The sequence below is a fragment of the Pelodiscus sinensis genome, chromosome 15 (genome assembly GCF_052426305.1).
Source record: "Pelodiscus sinensis isolate ZL-2025 chromosome 15, ASM5242630v1, whole genome shotgun sequence".
In the NCBI taxonomy this organism is placed as follows: domain Eukaryota; kingdom Metazoa; phylum Chordata; order Testudines; family Trionychidae; genus Pelodiscus; species Pelodiscus sinensis.
In genome coordinates this window covers 28749833-28773963 of record NC_143066.1, presented here as the reverse complement: position 1 = coordinate 28773963, position 24131 = coordinate 28749833, and the positions used below count along the sequence as shown (strand labels likewise).

At 40.2% G+C, this 24131-nt stretch overlaps 3 protein-coding genes across 7 annotated transcripts in view; 1 reads left to right on the top strand and 2 right to left on the bottom strand.

Moving 5' to 3' along the window:
• CHLSN (cholesin) overlaps positions 1-24131 on the top strand; it is a 239341-nt gene that overhangs the window by 44183 nt on the left and 171027 nt on the right. The gene's annotated exons all lie outside the window — the stretch shown is intronic.
• GPER1 (G protein-coupled estrogen receptor 1) lies at positions 245-2590 on the bottom strand. The gene has a single exon (XM_075899560.2). It carries the CDS (start codon positions 1535-1537, stop codon positions 461-463), a length of 1077 nt encoding a protein of 358 aa, XP_075755675.1. The 5' UTR covers positions 1538-2590; the 3' UTR covers positions 245-460.
• The window catches only part of LOC102456427 (uncharacterized), a 48419-nt gene continuing 27140 nt past the window's right edge, over positions 2853-24131 (bottom strand). Inside the window, exons 2-4 of one of the 2 annotated variants that reach the window (XM_025178694.3) lie at positions 22718-23013; positions 14239-14400; positions 2853-13850 (exon numbers count right to left, since the gene is read on the bottom strand). In XM_025178694.3, coding sequence (XP_025034479.1) covers positions 12784-13850; positions 14239-14302 — 1131 coding nt within the window. In that variant the 5' untranslated portion in view covers positions 14303-14400; positions 22718-23013 and the 3' untranslated portion in view covers positions 2853-12783. The remainder of the gene's footprint in view (positions 13851-14238; positions 14401-22717; positions 23014-24131) is intronic. The other variant, XM_075899559.2, reaches the window with a different exon arrangement.

Genomic DNA, 24131 nt, shown 5'->3' with positions numbered 1-24131 from the left:
CAGCACAATAGTTTTTCACAAAGTTGTCAGATGGCTATATTTAGATGGAAAATCAGTAATTTTTTTCTGTATCTCCACATCAATGTGTTGTAATGGGTTTTCTCACTGTTGTGGCAACTTCATTATTTAAGTGGAAACATCTAGCATATTACATATAGCAAAGTAGCTATTCTCTGATAATTGAGTTATCTTGTTTCTTCCTAGCTCAATAATATTTTCTGATAAATCATGCAAAACTAAAGGCTCCTTATTAGTCAGCTTTTAATTAGTCTGTTGATAATTAAATACAAATCTAACTAAAATGTATTGTTCCCCATTGAAATCTTGTCATAAAAATATTTAGAGAATAAACCTTCAATACTCAGCAAGGCATTGTATATACATATATTTTACTGTTAGTCACAAGCATTATAGTTTATATTTGTGCAATTTTCAGTTGTTTTTATATAGCACTACTAAATTAAACTTCTGATTGCTCATTACTGTCAGGAATAACTGACTTTAGGGCAGCATGACAAAAACGATTGAATGTTGACATTTTAGTTTTTTGTTCAACATACAATCGTAATTTGTGTCTAAAAGTTTCACCTAGAAAACTGTAAATCAGAGGGTTCAAACAGCTGTTAGAAAAGGCTGCTAGGTTTACAATATGTCCAGTTAGGGGATAATCATGCCGAAAAGATGGGTTGCCTGAAGAGATTGTCTTTCCTTTCTCTTGAAGAAGCTGAACACTAATGAAGACATTTTCAGGTAGCCAGCAGATAAAAAAAACCAGGACAACTACAAATATCATTCGAAGAGCCTTCTGGCGCCGTAGTCGAAGACTCCTGTGTTTGTGTGCTGTTACAAGAACTCGAGCAATTAATGAGTAACAAAGGCCGATGATTACAAAGGGGATTATAAACCCCAAAGTTATTTCTAACCACTGGATTTCTTCTACATCTGCGAAACAAAAGTAGATCTCTCCAGTGTGCTGCAAATGTACAGCTGTAAATGGCACTAGTGTTGCAGAGATAGATGCCATCCATATGAGGCCACAGCTTAATCTAGCATGTTGCATAGTGCGAAATATGTTGGACCTCATTACTTTTGCAAGTGCTATATATCTGTCAAAACTCATCCATGTCAAAAAGAAAATGCTGCTATACATGTTGATCTGAAGAAACAGAGACATGGAAGTACAAATAATAGTGATATCATAGTACTTTTCATCAAGATTAAAAACCTCAATGAGGGAGTCAGCAACTAAAATCAGATCAGCTACTGCAAGATTTATGAAGTACAGGTCAGGGATAGTCATCTTTTCACGAAAACTTATGTTCACAACTAAAATCAGAATGTTTCCTACAAAGCCAATAGGGAAAAGAAAAATAGTGTAAAGGCATGATAAGAAAAGCCCAATAATGTATTGTTGGTGTTCTTCTGATTCATCAGCCAAGCTAGAAGGCATGCTTTCATTACATAAATATGATCCATTTCGTTCAAAAGATGTGCTGTTACAAATAAATGGCAATAATGCTCCTGTGTAAGATTCCATGGTTAAGGTATCTGCTCGAAAGATTACATCAATATTTACGCGTTGACTTTTCAGGCCAAAATGGTAAATTGTTGATTTCCAAAGAGGTTTCAGCAAGAATTTTAAGGATTTGGAAATAGGGGTTTTGTTGTGTATAAAATGTTTAAACTGTTTGGAAATGGAATGGAAGCCAAATTAATTAGGCTTAGAATGACTGGAAATTTATCAGTTACAGAAAATAAATTAATTTCCTATTTGTAAGATTCCATGTACAAGGTAAGTGAGAAAATTTAATACCCAATCATGTGGGGCCTTTCTGAACGTAATGATAGTTGAATTGCATATACAATGTTTCTTCACAAATGTTTCTTCTTGAAATTGGAAAGTGGAAGATTATTTGGTCCATTCATTCCTTTTAACAATTGCTGAATATCCTTGGATCTGCAATTAGTAAATGAAAAATTATTAATCTCATGCTTAGATGATTTATGTTAATGTTTTTAAAGCTCAGGCATTCAATCGTATAGGGATTGTGAGTTTACACTTATTCACATACACAAGTAATTTTGTGTTTAGGAGCTTGATGCTCGAATACATATAAACAAATATTCAGCCAAAAAAGCATTTAACGTACATGAGAGAAATTATTAGGAGCAGTCAGCTCAAACATGTGCTAATCAGGCGCTCTTAATATTGATGAATAGAAGAGGGGGATGCATCAGTAAAGCTGACCCATTAATCTCTGGGGTAGGAGAGGAACTTTTCTATGTATCATATTCCTTGTTTTCATAGTTAAATAGCAAGCTTATTAAAGAGCATAGCCTTTGGCTGCAAAAATGTTAGCAAAATCTAGACAGACGAAATGTCCTTCTGCTTATGGAGGAAGACAGAAGGAAAAGACATCTTTTTAAAAGTGAAGATAATGTGAATTTGTATTAATTTACACCATCTTCATGTTTAATCTTATTTTCTTTGCAATAAATTTTACTGAATCACCTTTCATAATGAAAATGGAGGTGAAAATGACATACCAGGGTGAACAATAAGACCTTTATTTTAATGTATGGTTATGTAAATTTGAAATCGTGGCAAGAGTTTCAACTTTTTTTTAAAGCAAGAAATGATCAATTTGAATATTTTATAATTGATTTTATATATATTTTAAAATAACAAACCTGTTTAGTAGTAGGATGATTACATTCTGTTCTGAACTATAAAAGTGAAATATATACTTGTATAAAACACATCAAAGATATATTTGGATAAATACATGAATCAATAGAATACTTTATCCTTTTATTCTTTTAAAATCTTCATGCTTTAAAATACTGGTAGGGCATGCTCCCAGGGGAGAAAAAGATCAGACTATTGTAATTGGAGAAAATTAATAGAATGCATTATGAATTTTAGTATTGATTTAATGTTTTTAAAATTATTCCAGCTATGGTTAGTCGTTAGCAGGATATATTTTGAGGCATTATTGCAGTGCAAGTCTTTGTTTGTGCAAAGCATTTTTGAGAGGTAATTTTGATTTTTTTTCAACTAGAAATCTAAGCATGTCATGAATAATAGAATTGTTGCCTTTTTCCTGAAATATTCATATTAGAAACAATTTTTGTACTTGAATGAGGTGATAAACAGCTTCAGATGCAATGAAGGGAAAATTCATGTTTTGGAATATTAATGTTTCACAAAGGTAGGTGTCTAATGATAATCTAACTATGCATAAAAGTCCACCAAATTCAAATCAATACCTTCAGCAATGAGATTGTTTGTAGCTATGTAAAGTGTTAGAATTTACCTTTAATTCCCGTGTGTCCATCCATAGTCATTTGTTCAGATCTGATTTTCTTCCACACACCATAAGGCTGGTTTATATTCAGATACACTGTTAGTGGATATGTTAATTTCAGCTATACAGACATTCAAAACTTTTAATGTTATTTAGGTGATGCCATGCTGCATTGAATGCCACCTGTTGAGCAACTTAGTAACAAAAAATCCATATAAAAGCATATTCTGTTAAACATCCTAAATAATGACTGTCATTGTTTGACAGCAAATGCAGATCTTACTGCAGATCCTTGGCAATAAAACATGGCTTTATAGATTCCCAGGGTCGTTCTAATTTGTGTTCACTTGAAGTGGTGTTGAACAGGCTTCCTTTTAAGGCTAGAATTAACCCCATTTTTGCTGGTTCCTTTTCTTTACCAAAACTAGACATAAATATTTTCGTCATATCTGTTAATGAACTTTATAATGCTCATTCTATCTTTTATTTTACCCTCCCTTTGTTTTTGAGGGAGGATAGAACTATAGATTCAAATGCTCATTGAGCCACCGCTTCAAAGATTAATTTTAAATAGCAAATAAACATGTTTTACTATGCATCTATAGCAGTTGTTGAGTTTATCTGAGAGTTTAAAGTATTTTCACAGTGCCAAGAAAAATATTTAAAAATAGTTAGAAAAATAGTTAATGAATGAGCAGAAATCTTGACTAAAATTTTCCTATACTTTGTTCTATTTCTCTCCTAATCTTTTGTATTTCATTGGTATCCTCAACTTGCTGCTGCTTAGTTGTTCAGCTGAAAACCTCTTCTATGAAATAAGCTTAATGATGCAGTGGATTTGGAGACTCAGTCTTACTTCCAAATCCCAGTAAGGCAGGTGGAGTTCTGCATTTCATCTCCAGGGGCAGAGAACTAGCTGACAGTTGCACAAACACCACCTGCCGGTTGTCAGAATTGTTCTATTATAACTGGAAAGAAAGTCTTAAGAACGTTCTAAAACCAGATAAATGTTTTAAACCTTTATTTCTCATTTGAAAGAACAAAACCAAAGTTCATATGCACAATGTTCAAAGTGTTAAATTTTACTTATATTTTTATACTTAGGATCTTTTATTGTAAAATGCCACTCATTGCTCTACTTCTATGCAGTATTATATAACTATTCTTCTAAGGATGGTTTTAAGCATGGGTCCTCATGTTCAGGATTTTCAAAAGTTCAAATTACAAATTCAGCTTGGGATAGAAGTAGGCAGGTTAAGATGTAGTTAATTGGCTAATCAAATAGTTGATCGAATTTTTATCAGCTACACAGTTAGTCGATAAAGGAAGGTAGCCTGGCTCAGTCCTGGGTCACGTTGAGTCTGGAACCTACTCCCACTGTGGCTGTGCTGTTTAAATGTAGTAAGAACCAGGTGGGTAGCTGGACTGACCGCGGGCAGAGGCTGCTCCAACTGCAGCCCCTCTCTGCGGGGGGTCCCATTTGATAGAGGCAGCAGTGTGGAGGTGGGGCGACAGGCACCACAACAGAGATGGCGCCGGGGAACCTCCTTTTAAGCCAACTCTCCATCCCCCTAGTGCCCGCTCCTGCTCCTCCCATTGCTGCCTCTTATACAGAGGCAGCAAAGTAGGGGGGAATGCGAGTAGTTGACTTGACTGATAAGCCTACGCTTATTGGTTAGTCGACGAGTCAGCTACTCACTTACATCCCTAGATAGACGTAGTCAGCCTGATGCCCTTGTTACATGTTTAGAAATCATTGTTAAAATTCCCTGAGCTGTTTTGGTGTCCTTTTTTATTTGAAGTAAGAGAGGAACAAGATTTGTTTTCTTGTGTAAAACTTGAGTAAAAGGGCCTTGCATGTTTCTGATAAGTGGATGATGGGCTTTTCTTGATCTTGTTGCAGCAAAAATACTGCCTCACTGAGTTGTGCTAAGTTATAGAGGGAACAGTGTCACGAAAACAAAGCTGCAGTTTAAAATACCTTTTTCTGAACATCAGTTGGCTTTATATTAAAATACATAATTTTGTAAAAAGTACTGATTCTTTTGGTATTTTGGAGAAAATGAACATTTTTAAATGACCAAGGTATTTTCTTTGACACTAGCCACTAAGTAGCTGTTTTTATAAAGCAGAAAAAAGTCAAACCCAGAATTATTATAATTTTATGAGTTCTGTATTCATCAGACTACACAATGTGCAATGCAGTCATGCTCTATTGAAGTTTCTTGGAACCTTTCTCAAAAAGGTCGAAACATATTCAAATATGAACGTAGGCTTACGTTTGTCTAGCTATAACTATGTTATTGACTAATACAGTGACATCTTAACATTCAGCCTTGTCATGGTAAAAAGGGATATAAAATGATTCCAACGCATTTTACTGGCTGTTGAACATTGTACCCTTCTGTCTCATTAGCTTTGCTGATATTCTAGACATATTTGATAGTAAAGGATGTCTTAACAAACCATATATTAATGGAGTTTATGGTACCTCCTGACTACATCAACTTTATTGTTGCTAATAATGCACTTGATAATTACTGGTACCTCTGAGCATGGGATGTGAGAATGAGAATAGAAAAAAAATCACAGTTAAGGAACTAGTTCCAAGAGGCTTATAAGAACATAAGAATGGCCATATTGGGTCAGACCAAAGGTCCATCCAGCCCAGTACCCTGTCTGCCAACAGTGGCCAATACCAGTTGCCCCAGAGGGAGTGAATCGAACAGGTAATGATCAAATGATCTTTTTCCTGCCATCTATCTCCACCCTCTGACAAACAGAGGCTGGGGACACCATGCCTTACCTGTACTGGCTAATAGCAATTTATGGTCTTAACCTCCATGAATTTATCTAGTTCTCTTTTAAACCCTGTTATAGTCCTAGCCTCACAGCCTCCTCAGGCAAGGAGTTCCACAGATTGACTATGTGTTGTGTGAAGAACAACTTCCTTTTATTTGTTTTAAACTTGCTGCCCATTAATTTCATTTGGTGGCCCCTAGTTCTTATATTATGAGAACAAGTAAATAACTTTTCCTTATTCACTTTCTCCACACCACTCATGATTTTATAGACCTCTATCATATCCCCCTTATTCTCCTCTTTTCCAAGCTGAAAAGTCCCAATCTCTTTAATCTCTCCTCATATGGGACCCGTTCCAAACCCCTAATCATTTTAGTGCCCTTCTCTGAACCTTTTTTAATTCCAGTATATCTTTTTTGAGATGAGTAGACAACATCTGTACGCAGTATTCCAGATGTGGGCATACCATGGATTTATATAAGGGCAATAAGATATTCTCCATCTTACTTTCTGTCCCTTTTTAATGATTCCTAACATCCTGTTTGTTTTTTGACTACCGCTCCACACTGCGTGGACATCTTCAGAGAACTATCCAAAATGACTCCGAGATCTCTTTCCTGAATAGTTGTAGCTAAATTAGCCCCCATCATATTATATGTATAGTTAGGGTTATTTTTCCCAATGTGCATTACTTTACATTTATCCACATTAAATTTCATTTGCCATTTTGTTGCCCAGTCACTTAGTTTGGTGAGATCTTTTTGAAGTTCTTCACAGTCTGCTTTGGTCTTAACTACCTTGAGCAGTTTAGTATCGTCTGCAAACTTTGCCACCTCACTGTTTACCCCTTTTTCCAGATCATTTATGAATATGTTGAATAGGATTGGTCCTAGGACTGACCCTTGTGGAACACCACTAGTTACCCCTCTTCATTCTGAAAATTTACCATTTATTCCTACCATTTGTTTCCTGTCTTTTAACCAGTTCTCAGTCCATGAAAGGATCTTCCCTCTTATCCCGTGACAACTTAATTTACTTAAGAGCCTTTGGTTAAGGGACCTCATCAAAGGCTTTCTGGAAATCTAAGTACACTATATCTACTGGATCCCCCTTGTCCACATGTTTGTTGACCCCTTCAAAGAACTCTAATAGATTAGGAACACATGATTTCCCTTTACAGAAGCCATGTTGACTTTTGCCCAACAAATTATGTTCTTCTATGTGTCAGACAATTTTATTCTTTACTATTGTTTCAACTAATTTGCCTGGTACTGATGTTAGACTTACCGGTCTGTAATTGCCGGGATCACCTCTAGAGCCCTTTTTAAATATTGGCGTTACTTTAGCTATCTTCTAGTCATTGGGTACAGACGCTGATTTAAAGGATAGGTTACAAACCATAGTTAATAGTTCCGCAATTTCACATTTGAGTTCTTTCAGAACTCTTGGGTGAATGCCATCCGGTCCCGCTGACTTGTTACTGTTAAGTTTATCAATTAATTCCAAAACCTCCATTAATGACACTTCAGTTTGAGACAAGTCCTCAGATTTGTCACCTACAAAGGACGGGTCAGGTTTGGGAATCTCCCTAACATCCTCAGCCGTGAAGACTGAAGCGAAGAATTCATTTAGTTTCTCCGCAATGACTTTATTGTCTTTAAGTGCTCCTTTTGTATCTCGATCTTCCAGATCCAATTATTTGTGATTGTGTTACAATTGACTATTTTGTATGTAATAGCATTTAATAATTTTGTGTTTAACAAACAGGATTTAGTGACTGTAATTTTTGTGTTCTCATGTATTAGCAGTAGTTTTACAGATGGAATATATAAGAGTAGCTGTCATTCCCACATAATCTGGCAAGAGCAGCCTTTCCTCTGTATTCCCTGCCATTATGGTGCAGAAAGAATGGGACTTGTAATTGAGGTAGGAGCCTAATTGAGAACAGGGCAAGGAGCAATCCAAGCAGTGCTGCCCACCTTCCATGCTACCAGCAAAACAGCCCGCTTCTGCTGGCTACAGATTGTGGAGGAGTTTGATGAAATTTCTCACATGTGTATGAGATGAAGGCTGCTAGAAACTGCCAAGAGAAGTGTGAGACAGCACTGGAAAGTGTGCAGTAGTTGAGCCTTGGAGCATAGGACTGGGATAGCGGGCTGAAGTATTCCCAGGTGGAAGGGAAGCAGTACTCAGTGGAAAGAGGAGCAAAACTGTGAAGTAAATATAAAAGTAACATCTCCATATATGGAAAAAATTGAAATTAGTACTATCATTTGTTAAGTTTGTTGACATTAACAAAGTATAAATCTGTAGGGAAATATAAAGGATATGTTTATCCTTCTGATATAATTCAAATGCATAATCACAATATGTCTTATTTTTGGGTGTAGGTTGTTCTGTGTCCCCAAATTCTCTCAACCCTCCATAGTCTTTCTCCTGACACACTACTTTTACCTTGAAAAAAACCCTTAAGCGACATCCTTTCCCTTTGGCCCACTCCGTACACTTTCCCCAAACACAGGTAGCATCTGTTAATTTCCTCCAGTTACTAACAGTGAAGACTTCTTGATCTGAGTGGGAATGGATAGCTGTTTCCATGCTTGTTGGAAGTGCTCAACAGTGTGTATTTTGTGGACCAACTTTTTCCAAGTGAATACATTTCTCTTGTTAGCAATTTTAAGAAAATTGAATCTGTTCTGAAATGGAGGCCATCTGGATCACTGATAAATTATTTTGTAAAAAGTTTATTTTTGTTAAAATGTTACCAAAAATTGGGTTTAGTATCCCGTACTTTAAAACTTCAAGAAAAAAAGACAGTACGCTTAAAACGTCATAACTAATCATACATCTTTCACATTGCAAGCAATATCAATATAGAATAAGAAAAAATTCCACCATTAAAGAAATAGCAGTACTTTCTGGAAATCCTAATTGAGTCTCTCAGCCTTTGCTAGAGACATCAGTCTCACTTTTCAGACAGGCCCCAGGTACGTGGGTATGTATCCACATAAAACCCAGCAAAACAACCGGCATTCATTGGTTCTGTTGTTGTCCAGTCAGTGCCTAAAACTAAGGAATTAAATCTGTCCTTTCACTCCAACAAGTGATCCTTGCAGATCAGGGTTAGACTCATTGGTGGGATATTGTGTGAAAATCTTTGTGAGCGTCTGAAGAGTATATGTTCTGTTAAATATATAGAGCTTCAGAGCTCATCCTTGATACCTTATTAGTTTGTGGTGTAAGTCAAGATTTGCCTGCATATAACTGATGCCCACACTTAAAAATCACATAGTTAATTAAGTGGTACTTAAATTTGATCCAGCTATTCCATCAATAGGTGTGGTCTGAAGCTGGAGTGCTGCTGATCTTTGGAATGCAAAGGGGGGAGGGGGAGAGAGGATGCAGCATCCTGAATTATGACTCAACTGCTAATCAAATAATTTTGCACATATAATTATACCATTCTGGAGTTTGTGGTGTTTTACTATTGATCACTCACCTGAGCTAAACTAGCGAGACTTCAGTAACTCACATATACTAATTCAGCGGTGGACAGCCTGCAGTCTATCGGCATTCTTTGTGTGGCCTGTGAGACATTTTATTTACCATTTCCCACACAGGGTTGCCAGAGTCTGCTGGTTTCTGTTTGTGAAGTTTTTCTTCTAGCCTAGATTGCTCGTTGTACTAATTTGAGCTAATTGTTGTGCACACACACACCTTTAAGAAGTCCATGTCTTTTGGGTACCTATGAGCTTATGTGTATATTACACATAATATCCACCACTGAGAAATATACCAGCACATGCCCTGGATTTCTGGGAAATTTTCTAGTTTCCCCTCCTGGCAACAGGCCATGGTGATGAGGAGAACAGAGTCAATTCATATGACTCCCAAATAGGGAAGCAAGTCATGGGTTCTGTTCAGAATTCCCATGCTAACAGACGTGATCTTAATAGGTTCTGCTGCCTATAGTATCTCACTCTTGACTAAAACCCTCTAACTTATATTTGGTCACTTCCAAGTTTCTTAGGTGTTTTACCATCCTCTTTCTAGTTTATTGGCAGTCTCTTCCTGTCAAAAGTCCAGTATTCGTGGCTTTAGTGAGAGCTTAAATCTCCACGTAGTCACGCTCCAGAAATGCATGGCTTTTTTTTATATGTGAAAGTTGATCACCCTGTCAAAGGTGTTGGGTTTTTACTAGATTCTGGGCAAGCATTCCTGTCCTTCTTGTTTCCTCCCTCGTTCTTCTAAGAGATGGCTCTATCATCTATCCAGCAGGGATGATAATGGTTAACCAATAAACCTCACCCTTAACAGATGAGTCATTACAAGAAACCAGTGGGGGTTGAAGCAACCTATTGCCTGCCATGGGCAGGCAGCTACTCCACCCCTGCAGAGTATGTTGTGGATAATGTGGGGGGGGGGGAGGGGGGGCACTGCCTCCCAATCGGTTAACTGGTTAACTAGTTAAAAGGGATTTTAATCCTTACTGTCCAGCTGGATGTCCTTTATTTTTAGCACGTGGTTGTGGTTATCTCTAGTGGCTTAACTTCTGGATAATCCTCTTTATGTCCCTTTACCACTGAGCACCAACACCAGCTGTCCACAGAAGCCTTCATCCTCTCAGGCAGACTTTCTAAGCAGAGCTCCATTGTTATAACATCTTTCTGTTCCCTTACCATCTGGGTATTAGGCCTGAGCCAATGAGTTCCCAAGCCATCAAATACTGTGCAAAAATATGTGGTTCCATCCCTAACAAAAAGAGCTCACTTCAGAACCTCTTCTGGTAAGTTCGCATGAGACCTCTCATTCAGTCCAAAATAAATCCATATAGCCTTGTAACCTATGGCAACATGCTTGTCCAAGCCCTCAAATGAAGCTTGCACTGCTGTGTCAAACAATAAAAGGGAGGTGGAAGAGGTTAAATGACTCCTTGTCTCATTGAACTGCATTAATTACCCATTCATAAGTAACCAGATAAGCCTCATTTGCATCTGAAACTGGTAGCAGTGGAACATCAGCCTGTGCTGTTGCTGCAAGGGTGCTTTCTGAACTGCCTGCTAGTGTAGATGCTGTTCTATCATCCATTTCAGAATTTCTTCCATTTTCCCTCTTTGTGCAGTGGATATTAGGGAATCCCACCTCCACTACAAAATGTTAGCCCCTAACCTATCCTCAGCAAAGTACTCAGAACCTGTTAGTCCAACTTTCCCCTTCTTGGGGTTTAGCTTTATTTATAATTATTTTGTTTATTATTTAAAAAAAAAATCCTCATCCAAAGATTCCTTCCTAAAATTGGCTCTTCCTGGAGCATTGTTGGGCAACCTGTGGCTCGCAGGCTGCATGTGGCCATCGGTGTTCTGTGTGTGGCCCACAAGGCATTTTGTTTACCATTGCCCATGCAGCAAGATTGCTAGATTCTGCTGATTTCTGTCTTCATGACACTCACATAAAGAAAGCAAGGACCCGTGAACTGCAGTGTGTGTTGATTTTGCACAACATTGACTGAAAGCGCCATGCATCCAATCAAAGCACTACCATGGTTCAATCAGCATATCCCGCAAATTCTAGGTACGCAAGCGCAGTTAGCAAAACTATTCCATCCCGAGAGACAGTCTTGGTTACAACAATCTTGTGGCCCATTGATGAGAAGAACCAGTCATGTGTCCCACTCACTGGCTTAGGTTGCCCATCACTGTCCTAGAGGCTTCCCTTCAGGGCTTTCCCTGCCCTAGGTTTTTATTTCCCTCCTTTCCAAAGAGACATTCACCTTTATATTCTGGATGGAGCTACATGGATCCATCTGCCAACAAAGCTCATCACTACTTTTTGTCAGTCTTAATGTTGAGTTATAACGCCTGAGCATATCCATGCTTGTGCATTAAAGTCATCAACAAAAATCTTGTATTTCTGTACAAGGTCTTAATCTGCCATCCTGTTTCTCTGTTCTAATGTTGTGACTCATTGCAGTCCTGAAGTCTTCCCTGCGATCCAAACTGCCTTGCATTTGAGAAACTGTAACGTACACATTTCTCCAAAGGCTGTCATGAATTAATAGGCAATCTTGGAGCTCTCCACTTCTCACTCAAAAGACTGCTTTGTCCACAAGGAGAATGAAGGCAAAAATCCCCAGAATATTGATTGGCTACAAGAAGGAAGGCAGGGAGAGAGGAGAGAATGTTCTCAGGTTAGCACAGTATTTTTTCAAATTATGGAATCCTGTACAATATATCACAGTTTGAAGACTGTTTTCACTCTTGGGCCATATTTTACTGCTTTGGCGCTTCAAATTAGCCGTTATCTGTATAATGCATAAATATTGTCAATTTCTAGTAGACTATATTCCAGTTGCATGGAAATACAGTTTCCCTCTTGATTTTTGTCACTGGTAAAGATGCGTTTGCTGTGCTTTTGTTTATTTTTGTGCTTGTACATTGAAGTCATCAGGAAAGCATACTGTTCTGGCATCAATATGTGCAAGACTTTGTTTTGGTGTAGGGAAATGCCTAACAAAAATCAGTTCCTTTCATTTTGAAAACCTTGATGGTAAGTACCAAGCAACATTTTTTTCTTCAGATATTTGTAAAGCAGGTTTAGTCTTGAGCCAAAAAAGATGGACAGTTCTTGATAAAACAAGTGAAAATGTTTCAATACTTTGAGGGACAAAGGAGAGTCAATGAGGCCCACTTTCATCATCAATAGATGCTGCTCGTATTTCAGGAGACTCGTTGGTAGTATCTTTTCTGCAAACTTTTATGAGGTTCATTATGATTTTCAGTATTCCAGCCTGGTATGGTTTATGCAGAGAAAGTATGAATATCAAACTAATGCAGCTCTCACTAAACAACACTATCTCTGCTATATTCATCATTAGCTCATTCTTCGGCGTGCCAATGCTTTTGTGTATCTTTAATGTGGTCCTGGAGAGAATCATAATGTTGTAAAACAGACGGCATGCAAACATTGTTATTGTTATAGTCAGCACAGCCAGATAAGTTTGAACATTCTTTTTTAAGGTTGGAGCTTCTGGTTGGGCTTCTTTAACAAAGAATAAAATAAAACAGAATATCTGGAAAAACAATGGAATTCCAAACCCAAAGCTGAATTTAATAATCTCATATTCAGGCAATGCAAATAATGGATCTAATTGACAGTTTGTTACTTTGTGGTAGTTATCCGTACCTAGCAATGACACCACTACCAGAGATATGCAGAAGGCACATGCTAGTACAAATCCAACACATAACAGTGGCCTTTGAATTGCTTTGGTCATCACAGCAGTGCTTGATGGGAATCTATTGAGTAAAAAAGCAAGCAGCATCAAAATTAGAAGATACTGAGAATTGAAATAACTTACATTGAAAAAAAATGACAGAACTCCACACCCTAAGTAGGTTGCCATTAAATATCCAGGTCGAGTTATGACTGTAAATGAAAACAATATCATCACAATATTGCTGATGGTGAAATAAAAAAGAAATGTGTCTAATTTTTTCAAGTTATGCTGCAAGTTCTTTATGAAGATGGTCAGGATAAATATGCCAGCTATTAAACCTGTGGGTACAAAGAAGGCAATGTAGCAATGCATAAATCTTGATATGACATTTTGAGAAGCTATGAGGTCTTCTATTTTGATGGATGAGTCCAAGCTATGGCTTGGATAGCTTATCCAGGTCATGTTGTGAGAGAGCATCCTTCTGTGTAAATTTATTTTTCTTTTATGAAGATTGAAACCGCAACCTAAAATGAAAGTAAAAGTACAACTTAAAAAAACAAGTCTAAATGGTCACTCATTCACATGTTTTTAGATTTATAGCCAGAAATTCCTGAGTTCTTGTTCTTCAAATTGATTTTTCAATATAAAGTCACTTTTTAATATTTTAGATAACAGTACCAATTTTCACATTAGTTTCCAGGTAGCATATATAGTTTAATAGTTGTAGCAAGACAAATCCTGACCTCACTACTATCTATGCTCTGCTTTCCCTTTTTCTTTGTAGATGTGAAACTAGTGCTTTTCTGTTGAGCAGAGGATGGGAGGGATTCAGTGTGCCTTAGAGCAGGGATCTGTAGGGTATAGTGGAAAAGGTGTTGGATCTGTTGCTGTGTGAAACCCACTCTTCCTCACCTTTCCAAATGGTAATGCATATATGCAATGCAATAGCTAGAGGTGTAGTCACAAGTGGCTTCATTATAGTGCTATGGCTGATATGAAGATTCCATGGCACTTGGCCCCTGCTGACCTCCTTGGAGCACCACCTGTTGTACTCATGCTGTGTGCTGAAAGATGCTAAAATAAACAAAATATGAAATAAAAAAACATATTTCCTTAATATTTAAGTTTTAGATTCCTTATATTAAGATTAGCTTTTTTTTATATAATTGAAGTCCATGCTGAGGAGACCATTTAAAATTAATGGGAATTACTCCTTGAGAACGACTCAGAAAGAAATGTCTTTTCATAGTATTGGAGCTTCATCCATTAATATAATATAATCTTTTTATTTTAAACACTGCAGAAGCCTTGTGCTCTAAAGACTGGTAAAATTTAATTTCCCTCCCTTAAATTTTACTTTATGTTCAAAGATACATTATGCTGTTATTTGTTAAGTTTCACCCAAGAGCATGAGTTTTACAGTTATAAATTCCTGAAGAAAGAGGTTTTTACAGATAATGCAGACATGCTGTTAACTGTAATGGGTTTAATGTTACTCTAATAATTCTGCTACCATGAAAATGTTTTTTTCTTTTAAGCAAATAGGAAATATAATAATAATTTGTTTGAGAGAAACTAAATGCAATAAATATGGATTTATAAATTTTTATAGACTAGCTAAAAGCATAATTAATTCACTGTCAAAAAAGAGTTTGCATGCACTTTGCACTGGAAAGTCAACTGCTTTGGAAAATATGGATTTATTTCTCATTGAGTAGGTAATTTAGTTGCAAAGGAGGAATATATCAATTTGAAGCACTTCCTTGCAGTAGATAATGAACTCAAATACTTTGAATTAGCAAGTTTTAAGCTTCTACTGACAAAAGTAAAGTTCTAACATTGAAATAGTTTGGTTTAGTATATCCAGAGTTTAGAAATATAGCATATTTTCTGAGCTTTTTTTCCTTCCACTTTCTTGGCATACAAGCATTTTAATTTTGCACTAAATTATACTTTTAATGCAAGTTTCTGAACTTGATTCAGTTGTATGTAAAGCTGATCTGTTCAAGCAGTATCTGTGGACAATGAATTAGCAAGTGATATAGTAGCACACTGGATTGTTTCCCTTAGCTGAAGATTCTGTATAGCCCATGTTAATGACAGGAATAATGTATCTCCAACTGTACATAAGGCTTTTTTACACAGAGATCTGATGACCTAAACTCTGAATATGAAGGTATTTTTAAGCTGACCAACTCTCATAGAAAATTATAACCTTAACTTATGTAAGTAACTTATGTATTACAGAAATAGATGTTTATTTATGTTCTTTATAGATAAAATCAAATCCTCCTATTTCCGCATCTCTTGTATTTTTTCTTTTTCCACCCTCTTGCATTTCTGATACTTCTATTCACTCCCCAATTAGTTGTTTTAATATTATATCTTTTGCAAAAGTCGTTTGTGATTTTGATACACAAACACACACACACATCTTATGACATAGAAATGACTAATCTTCCGTTGTATTTCCTTAAATAGTACTCTTCTAGATCATTTTGCTATTGGGAGTTCTCATTATATGACTAGGAAAACGAGCACTGCAGGAATAGCTTCTGCAAACAGAAGACATATCTGTTTCAGATGTGTAGGCTGTGGAAGAAGAGCCCGCTAGGCTAAGACAACACCTGTCTCACATCATCTTGCATGCTCCAAGTTTTCAACTCCAGAGCACAAGAGGCTGATGGACAAAACACCTTAAATGATTTAGAAACCTGGATTCCCTTCTAAAAAGTGATTTTTCAAGTGAACTTAGGCTCCTAACTCATTGAAGAACATAAGAACAGCCATACTGGGTCAGACCATAGGTCAGTCTAGCCTAGTACAGGCAGTCCCCAGGTTATGTACAAGATAGGGACTGTAAGTTTGTTCTTAAGTTGAATCTGTATGTAAGTCGGAACTGGCGTCAGCCGCTGCAGAAACTGATCAGTTTCAACCGCGGCTGAATCTGGATGCCAGTTCTGACTTACATACAGATTCAACTTAAGAAACCCAGGCGTCCCCAAGTCAGCTGCTGCTGAAACTGATCAGCAGCTGATTCCAGGAAGCCTGGGGCAGAGCAACTCTGCCTCGGGCTTCCTGTAGTCAGCGCTGGTCAGTTTCAGCAGCGGCTGACTTGGGGACGCCTGGGGCAGAGCAACTGGGGTGCTGCTGGGTGGCTCCACTAGCGCGGCTCCTCGGCGCTACTGGAGCAACCCAGCAGCACCCCAGCTGCTCTGCCCCAGGCGTCCTGATTCAGCCGCTGCTGAAACTGACCAGCAGCGGTTGAATCAGGACGCCTGGGGCAGAGCAGCTGGGGTGCTGCCGGGTTGGTCCGGAGCAGCGCTGCGGGATCAACCCGGCAGCCCCCAGCTGCTCTACCCCAGGGGTAGGCAAGAAAAGCCTGGTCTGCTGGGGGGGGGGCACTAGCTGCACCCCCCCCCCCAGCAGACCGGGGGGGCAGGAGCAAAGCCGCGGAGAACGCCCGCAGCAGGACAGTCCAAGCGCGCCTGGGCTGTCCCGCTGCGGGCGTGCTCCGCGGCTTTGCTCCTGTCCCCCTGGTCTGCTGGGGGGGGTCTAGCAAAGCCGCTGGACCCCCCCCCCCCCAACAGACCAGGGACACCCGAGCAAAGCCGCCCAGGCGGCGGGAGTCCCGCTGCCTGGGCGGCTTTGCTCCGGGGCAAACGAGCAAAGCCGCCCAGGCGGCGGGACTCCCGCCACCTGGGCAGCTTTGCTCGGGTGTCCCTGGTGTGCTGGGGAGGTCCAGCGGCTTTGCTGGACCCCCCCCAGCAGACCAGGAAGACCGGGAGAAGCTTTTCTCGCCCCGGAGGACACGGGTGGCGACCCGCCGCCCGTGAGCTCCGGGGCGAGAAAAGCCCCATTCGTAAGTGCGGATCCGACATAAGTCAGATCCGCGTAAGTCGGGGACTGCCTGTATCTTGTTTGCTGACAGTGGCCAATACCAGATGCCCTAGAGGTAGGGAACACAACAGGTAACCCTCACGTGATCCCTCTCCTGTCACCCATTTCCAGACAAAATTTTTAGGTGAAAATTTAGGTGAAAATTTCTAAAGCATAGAGAGAGGAGACTAGGGATGTAAGTGAGTAGTTAAGTAGCTGACTACCCGATAACCCTAGGTGTATTGGGTAGTCAAGTCGACTATTCACTTTCCCCTTCACCTTGCTGCCTCTGAATAGAATCTTTATCAGAGGCAGCAAGGGCAGGAGGAAGCAGGAGCCAGTGCTGGGGGGAGCCAAAGCCAGTTCCCACCAGTACCGTCTCTGCTGTGACACCTGGCTCCCCGTTGTGTTGCTGCCTCTATCAGAGGCAGCAGCTTGGAGGGGGGGCCGGGGAAGCTGCTGCAAAGCCGCCTCTGCCCACAATGGGCCAAAGCTCACCACAGGAGAAGGCTTTGCCAGCAGCAGCCCCTGTCCGCAGAGCGTACCAGCAGTGAGCTGGGATACCCACACATGGACAGGGGCTGCTGCTGTGAGGCAGCCTCTGCCAGCGGTGGCTGGGCTCACCCTGAACAGGGGCTACTGCTGGAGCAGCCGCTGCCCATGGCAGCCCCTATCTGCAGGCAGTTCCAGCTCCCCTCTGGACATGGGCTGCTGGACCTGATGCAAACTGGGACTAAGTAATCCGGGTCCTACTGCCACTGTGCCTCTGCAGTTTAAATAGTAGGAGCTGGCCTGCCTGTGCAGCTGGCTCTTAATACATTTAAACTGTGGAACTGCAACAGCCTTCCCTTATCGACTGATCATGTAGTCAATAAAAAATATTATTGACTACATAGTTGGTGGATTACCCGCCTCTTAACAACCTTAGAAGGGACAGTAAATCTGGAGGTGGAGAAATGTCATTAGATATTGGAAGGTATATAGGATACATAACAGAATGGACATGCATAAGTTATGTTTCATTTACAAGAAATTAAAGCATTTGAGTTACTAATTAACAGGACCATTTTGGGGTTAGTTGTTGAGTGGAGGGGAATTTGTGAAAATTGGAATGAAAATCTTTTCAAAGGTGACCTTGGGGAAAAATACAATTGGGTTGTTCATAAAGGACAGAAAGGTTACATGAAATCTCTACTTAAATGTTAGTGCTGATTTCTCAGTCGTGCATATTTAGAAGAGTGTAAAAAGTGATTTTCTACTTTGATAATTAGGGCAGGTCTAAACTACTATACTAAGTTCATCTCTGTTAGGTTCACTTATTATCAGAATTACTGTGATGGCTAATGTCCATACTTCTGTTGGTGGGGTGCGTCTTCCCCAATAGTGTTTCCAGCAACTGAAAATGGGGGATTGCGTGGGGCTGAGTGTCAGGGCTCACAGCTCCACATAGCTCCCAGCTGGGAGCTCAGCTTCCCCCTGACTTCTCTCTTTCCTGAAATAGACAAGATAGCCAACAGCCAAAGTAATTAATGCAGTGTCATTACAGACACTGTCTTGCCCTATCTATACTGACATAAACTGTATGCCTCTTGTAGAGCTGGAATGACATTAGTGTAGTAGGGCACTTATGTTAGCAGGAGCAAGGCTGCAATGTAGACACCGACAGGTCAACATCAGCTGCCTTATGTCAACCTAAATATAGTAAAGGCCAAAGCACAAAATGAGATTAAATTAGACACACAAAGGGTAACAAGAAAATACTCTACAAATACTTTAGAAGCAAGAGGAAGCTCAAGGGCAGAGTAGGCCTATAACTCAAGAAAATAATAGAAAACATGCTAAATGACTTTTTTGTTTTTATCAAAAAGATTAGTAACCATTGAACATCTAATATAGTGAATGACAGTAAAAATAAAGTACGAGCTGAGGCTAAAGTAGAGAGAGAAGTTAAATTACTTTGACTGTGTCTACACTGCTCAGTTAATAGTGGCACTGCTGTGCCACTAAAGCCTTGCTGCTCTAAGGCATGCGATGTAGCCACTCTTTGTTATCAGGAGAGCTATGTCCTGATGACAAAATAAAATCACCTCCAATGAGAGGTGGTAGCTTCATCAGTACAAGAGTGTCTCCCTCTGACAAAGCACTCTCCTCACCAATGCCTATTAACATTTTTGTTGGTCACCTGTGTGGTTTTTTTAACAACATAAATGCAGTATAGATGTAATCTTAGCCAAGTTAGATGTCTTCAAGTCGGTAGGGCCTGATGAAATACATTTTAGAGTACTCAAACAGCTTATTGAGGAGATATCTAAGCCACTAGCAATCATCTTCAAAAATCATAGAAGATGGGGGAGATTCCAGAGGACTGGATGAGGGCAAATACAGATCCAATCTATGAAAGGGGAAATAAGAACCATCCAGGGAATTACAGCCTGCTCATCTTAATTTTTGTACCTGGAAAAATAATGGAACAAATAATCAGTTTGCAAACAATGGTCCGAAACTTTTCATGTCATGCACTTCCTTAGCCCTGTTCATGCCTCCCTTCCAGGAGTTGTGGTCAACAACTGGAGCTGGGCTGCAAGTCAAGGGGTAGAGGTTAATGCAGATAGGGTTAAGGGGGCTATAACCACAGCTGAGGACAGAACTGGTAGTGGAGCTGGGGCTGAGATCAGAGCCATCGTTGAGAACTGGAGCCAGTAGTGGAGCTGTGGTGGGCACCAAGGTTGGGGGTTAGTCTGTGGCCAGGGATGGGAGTGGAGCTGTGACCAGTCTGCAATCTGGGCTGAGCTGGGAGCCAGAGGCTGATGGCAGAGCTGGGGGCAGAGTTGGGGTGGGTGGTACTCCCTCTCCCCCTCCATGGAGGCTGACCCCACTCTGCCACACACCCCTGAATATTCTTCCACATCCTTCCTAGAAGGAGCATGCTCCATAGTTTGAAATCCACTGACCTAAAAGTTGAGGTGAAAAGTAACACTCAACATGCATTTGTCAAAAACAAATCCTATCAAATCAGTTTAATAGCTTTACTTGAAGAGTAACAGGCCTTGTGACTAGGAGGAAAGTGGTAGATGTGGTATAATTTGGCTTTAGTAAGGCTTTCAATACTGTCTTGGCTGATCTCATAAACAAACTAAAGAAATACAGCCTACATGAAACTACTTTTCAGGTGGGCTGACTGAAAAACTGTTCCCTGATCGTAATCATCGATGGTTTACAGTCAAGGTGGAAGGGCATATCGAGTGGGGTCCCTCAGGAATCAGTCCTGGAGTTTGTGGATGGATTGCAAATGCTTTGGAGGATAAGATTAAAATTTAAAATGGTCAGAAGTAAATAGTCTGAAATTTAATCAGGACAAATACAAAGGACTATACTTCAGAAGAGACAATCAATTACACATATATAAATAGGGAAAAGACTACCTAGGAAGGAGTACTGCGGAAAGGGATCACAGGGCTATAATTGATAACATGCTAAATATAAGTCAACAGTGTAACACTGTTGTAAAAAGGGTGGCAATCGTTCTGGGATGTATTAGCAGAGATGTTGTAAGCAAGACATAAAAGGTAATTCTTCCATTCTATTCTTCACTGGTTAGGCCTCAGTGTCCAGTTTTAAGCATTACATTTCAGGAAAGATGTGGACAAACTGGAGAAAGTCCAGATGAGATAGAAAACATGATGTATGAGGAAAAGAGGTAGAAGAGAGAGAAAATTGATTGGATTTGTTTAGTTTGGAAAAGAGAGGACTGTTGGGGGGGGGGGGCATAAGTTTTCAAATACATAGAAGATTATTACAAGGAAGCTGGTGAAAAATTGTTCCCAATTTCTGAGGATAGGACAAGAAATGATGGTCTTAGACTGTAGCAAGGGAGGTTTAGATTGGACATCAGGAAAAACTTGTTGACTGTCAGAGTGGTTAAGCATTGATACAGATTGCATAGGCAGTTTGTGGAATTTCCGTCATTGGAGGTTGTTAAGAACAGATTAAACACTCCCTGTTAGCAATGGTCTAGTTATTACATAGTCATAGTTTGAGTGCAAGGACTGGACTGGATGGCATTTCTATTATTCGGTATCTAAATGACAACTTCTTCCTTTGTAGATCTGCATCCTGGGTGTATTCATTCATACACGCTTATCTTCCAAATTTTGGAGTAGCTGAATGTATTTATTTTTCAACGCTGATTAGGTTGGCTTATCCTCAAGTTAGATCTTACAAACTTTAGTTTGAGTTATGGAAATGGTAAGTTAAGGTTTCATGTGAATTTCAACACTATTCCATGGTCAAGAGAAAGCGGCAGAAGTCTTGGATTGTGTCACTACAGTTTTTTGCTCACAAGTTTAACTTTCATTACCTGTGCAGCAAGAAAATGAAGTTCATGCATTGACAGTGGCTTCTTTTAGTTTCTCTTGGGAGGCTTTAAAGAATAAAAAACTGCAGATAGACGATCCAGAATTTGTTCCTCCCAAAATCAGATAGTGCAGTGCTACCTTTTGGCTTTGCAACTACTCTCTTATATTGACTTGCAGTCAGGTACAAATTCTTTCAACTGTTAACTGCATGCCAGTTAGTCTGCTGCTAAACAAGGCTTGTCTGACTTGCTGCCTTTGTCCATGTCTTTCCCTTGTTGCTTTCATTCCCTTTCTTGTTGCCAGGGAACCTTCTCGGTGGCCATGAAATACTAGTTTCACCAGTCTTTCTCTCCTTGAACATACTGAAGAAAACCCGTGCATGAAGGGGTCAAAATAGGTCAGATTTTGGATCCTCAAATGGGATGGGGTTTTTTAGTAAGCACTGCCACCCTGATATGATTGCTCTTTAGGAATATGAATGAAAGACCTGGTCCATGCTACAAAGCTAGGTCGATATAAGTCACCTTGCATCAACCTTCTTGTGCATGTTGCTATACTTCAATTTTGTCTCCTGCTGCCATAAGTGCTCCATTACTACCTGGCTGTAACACCATATCCTTGGGTGTCATTGAGCCATGGTCAGCATACTGTGTTTGATGCAATGCAAATATAGACACTATATGGCCTATATTGACCCTGTTCTGGGTGAGGTATCTCTGTCCAGTGTGCTAGGTGCATGAGGTGAGAAGGGAAAAAACTGTATAGGCAACCACTTAGTCTCTGTGTTTCTGGCTCTCACTATAAAATTTGGTAGTTTGGCGAGAGGCAATGAAATGCCCTTCTTGTCAGGGCAGTGTGGCCTAATGGCTGGAGTCAGTAAAGTGGCCTTTGTGCTCATGGCAGCATGACCTTGTGACCAGAGTCAATAAGGGTACCCATTTGGGGTACATTGTGGCCAGTTCTCTTGTAGGAGAAGAGAGGTGTCACTATGTAGTGCCCAGGGCAGGGGGACGTGGGCCCTCCCTGCTCCTCTGAGTCCCAGCCAGGGCCCTGGTGGTGACAGGGAAGCTCCTCACCAAGTCAGCAGAGATCCTGACACTGACTAGTTCCCTGGCTCACTCACCAGAGAAGAGTCTGAAGTCTCGGCTACTACTTACCCTTTCTGCCCTGGCAATGTTCTTCAGTTCCCACGAGTCTCTAGGATCCCCAAGTGGCGTAGCTGCTGCCAGCACGGTCTCTTCTCTGTGCTTGTCAGGCTGCTTGGAGTCCGTCTGGAGCACTCTGTTGCGTGGCTCAATATTTGGGTCTTGTGACAGCTCCCTGGAGAGATCTAGTGGAGACTGAGAGACACTTGCCACAAACCGCGAGGAGGAGGATGGGGGGTCATGTGACTGGGATGTCCAGCTGTGCCAGCAGTGAGGATCTTTTTAAGACTACTGCTCTCCAGCTAATCCTGGAAAATGAGCACAATGAAGGAAAAGGAGGTTAGGGTAAGTGAATGCATTTCTCATTGCAATGTACAAATGAAGCCTGACTCCACTGCAGCAGGATGCATAGTGACTTTTCATTGATTTATTTGTACTAGAAGAGGTAGCAGTACAACATACAGAAGAAAGGTTATCTGCTTTTCCTTCTGCTATAGAGTTGGTCGAGGTTGGGGGCGGGAGGGGGAAAGGCCGTGCAGAGCAATTTGTTTATATGCTAAGGACTGTCCCATGAATCCTCTTTAGCGATCTTGATGAAACTTTTGTGGAGGTGTACCCTCTCCCAAAAGTTTCTAGAGCTGGCAATCTTAGTTCTTCCTCCATTGCAGAACACTTTCCCACACCAGACAGCAATTGTTTTAACATGTATAATTGCAGTATACAAGCTAATGCTATATGGGCTTAGGTGGCTTCCTAGACACCAGCAATGGGTGTGCTTTCTATACTATTTTTGCACTCAGATAAGAGAGATCCGCTAAAATCACCACTTCCTGTGGAAAATAGTGACAGTTCCCAGGACCTTTGCCCTGCACACACATTCAGAGAAATAGGGCCTGATATTTTTGCTACAAACAATTTGTCGTCCTACTCTGACTCCTGCTCGCCATGACTGGGATGGGAGAGCAGCGGTGTACAGAGGAGCTCCAAAACTGAAGTATCAATAAGTATGTCTTGTTTAAAACTTCTGTGGAACAAGGGAAGGGTTTTCCAAAACTTAACTTTTGCTTTCTGTTGCCTATAAATATAGTTAGATCTGTGTGTATATCATTAGCTGCTGCTATTGTGGCAGTCCTCCTCCATACCCAGAGAATGCCTGAATGCGATAAGGAAAAGGGGGACCCAGAGAATATGTTTAGTGAGATCCTGCATTGAACTGGGAACTCTGAAAAGTGAATATTGTAAACAGTTTGGAGAAGGAAAGAGCAGTTGGGGAAGAGGCCTAGAGACAGAGAGGAAGACGCATAAACATATAAAGAGACTTTTCTAGCAGCAGAGATAAATGCTGCAGACTCTTGCTGACCACCCGGTTCAACAATCATGGTCTTGCTTCCCTTGAAGTTTTTATTGTAGTTGTATTTTATTGCTC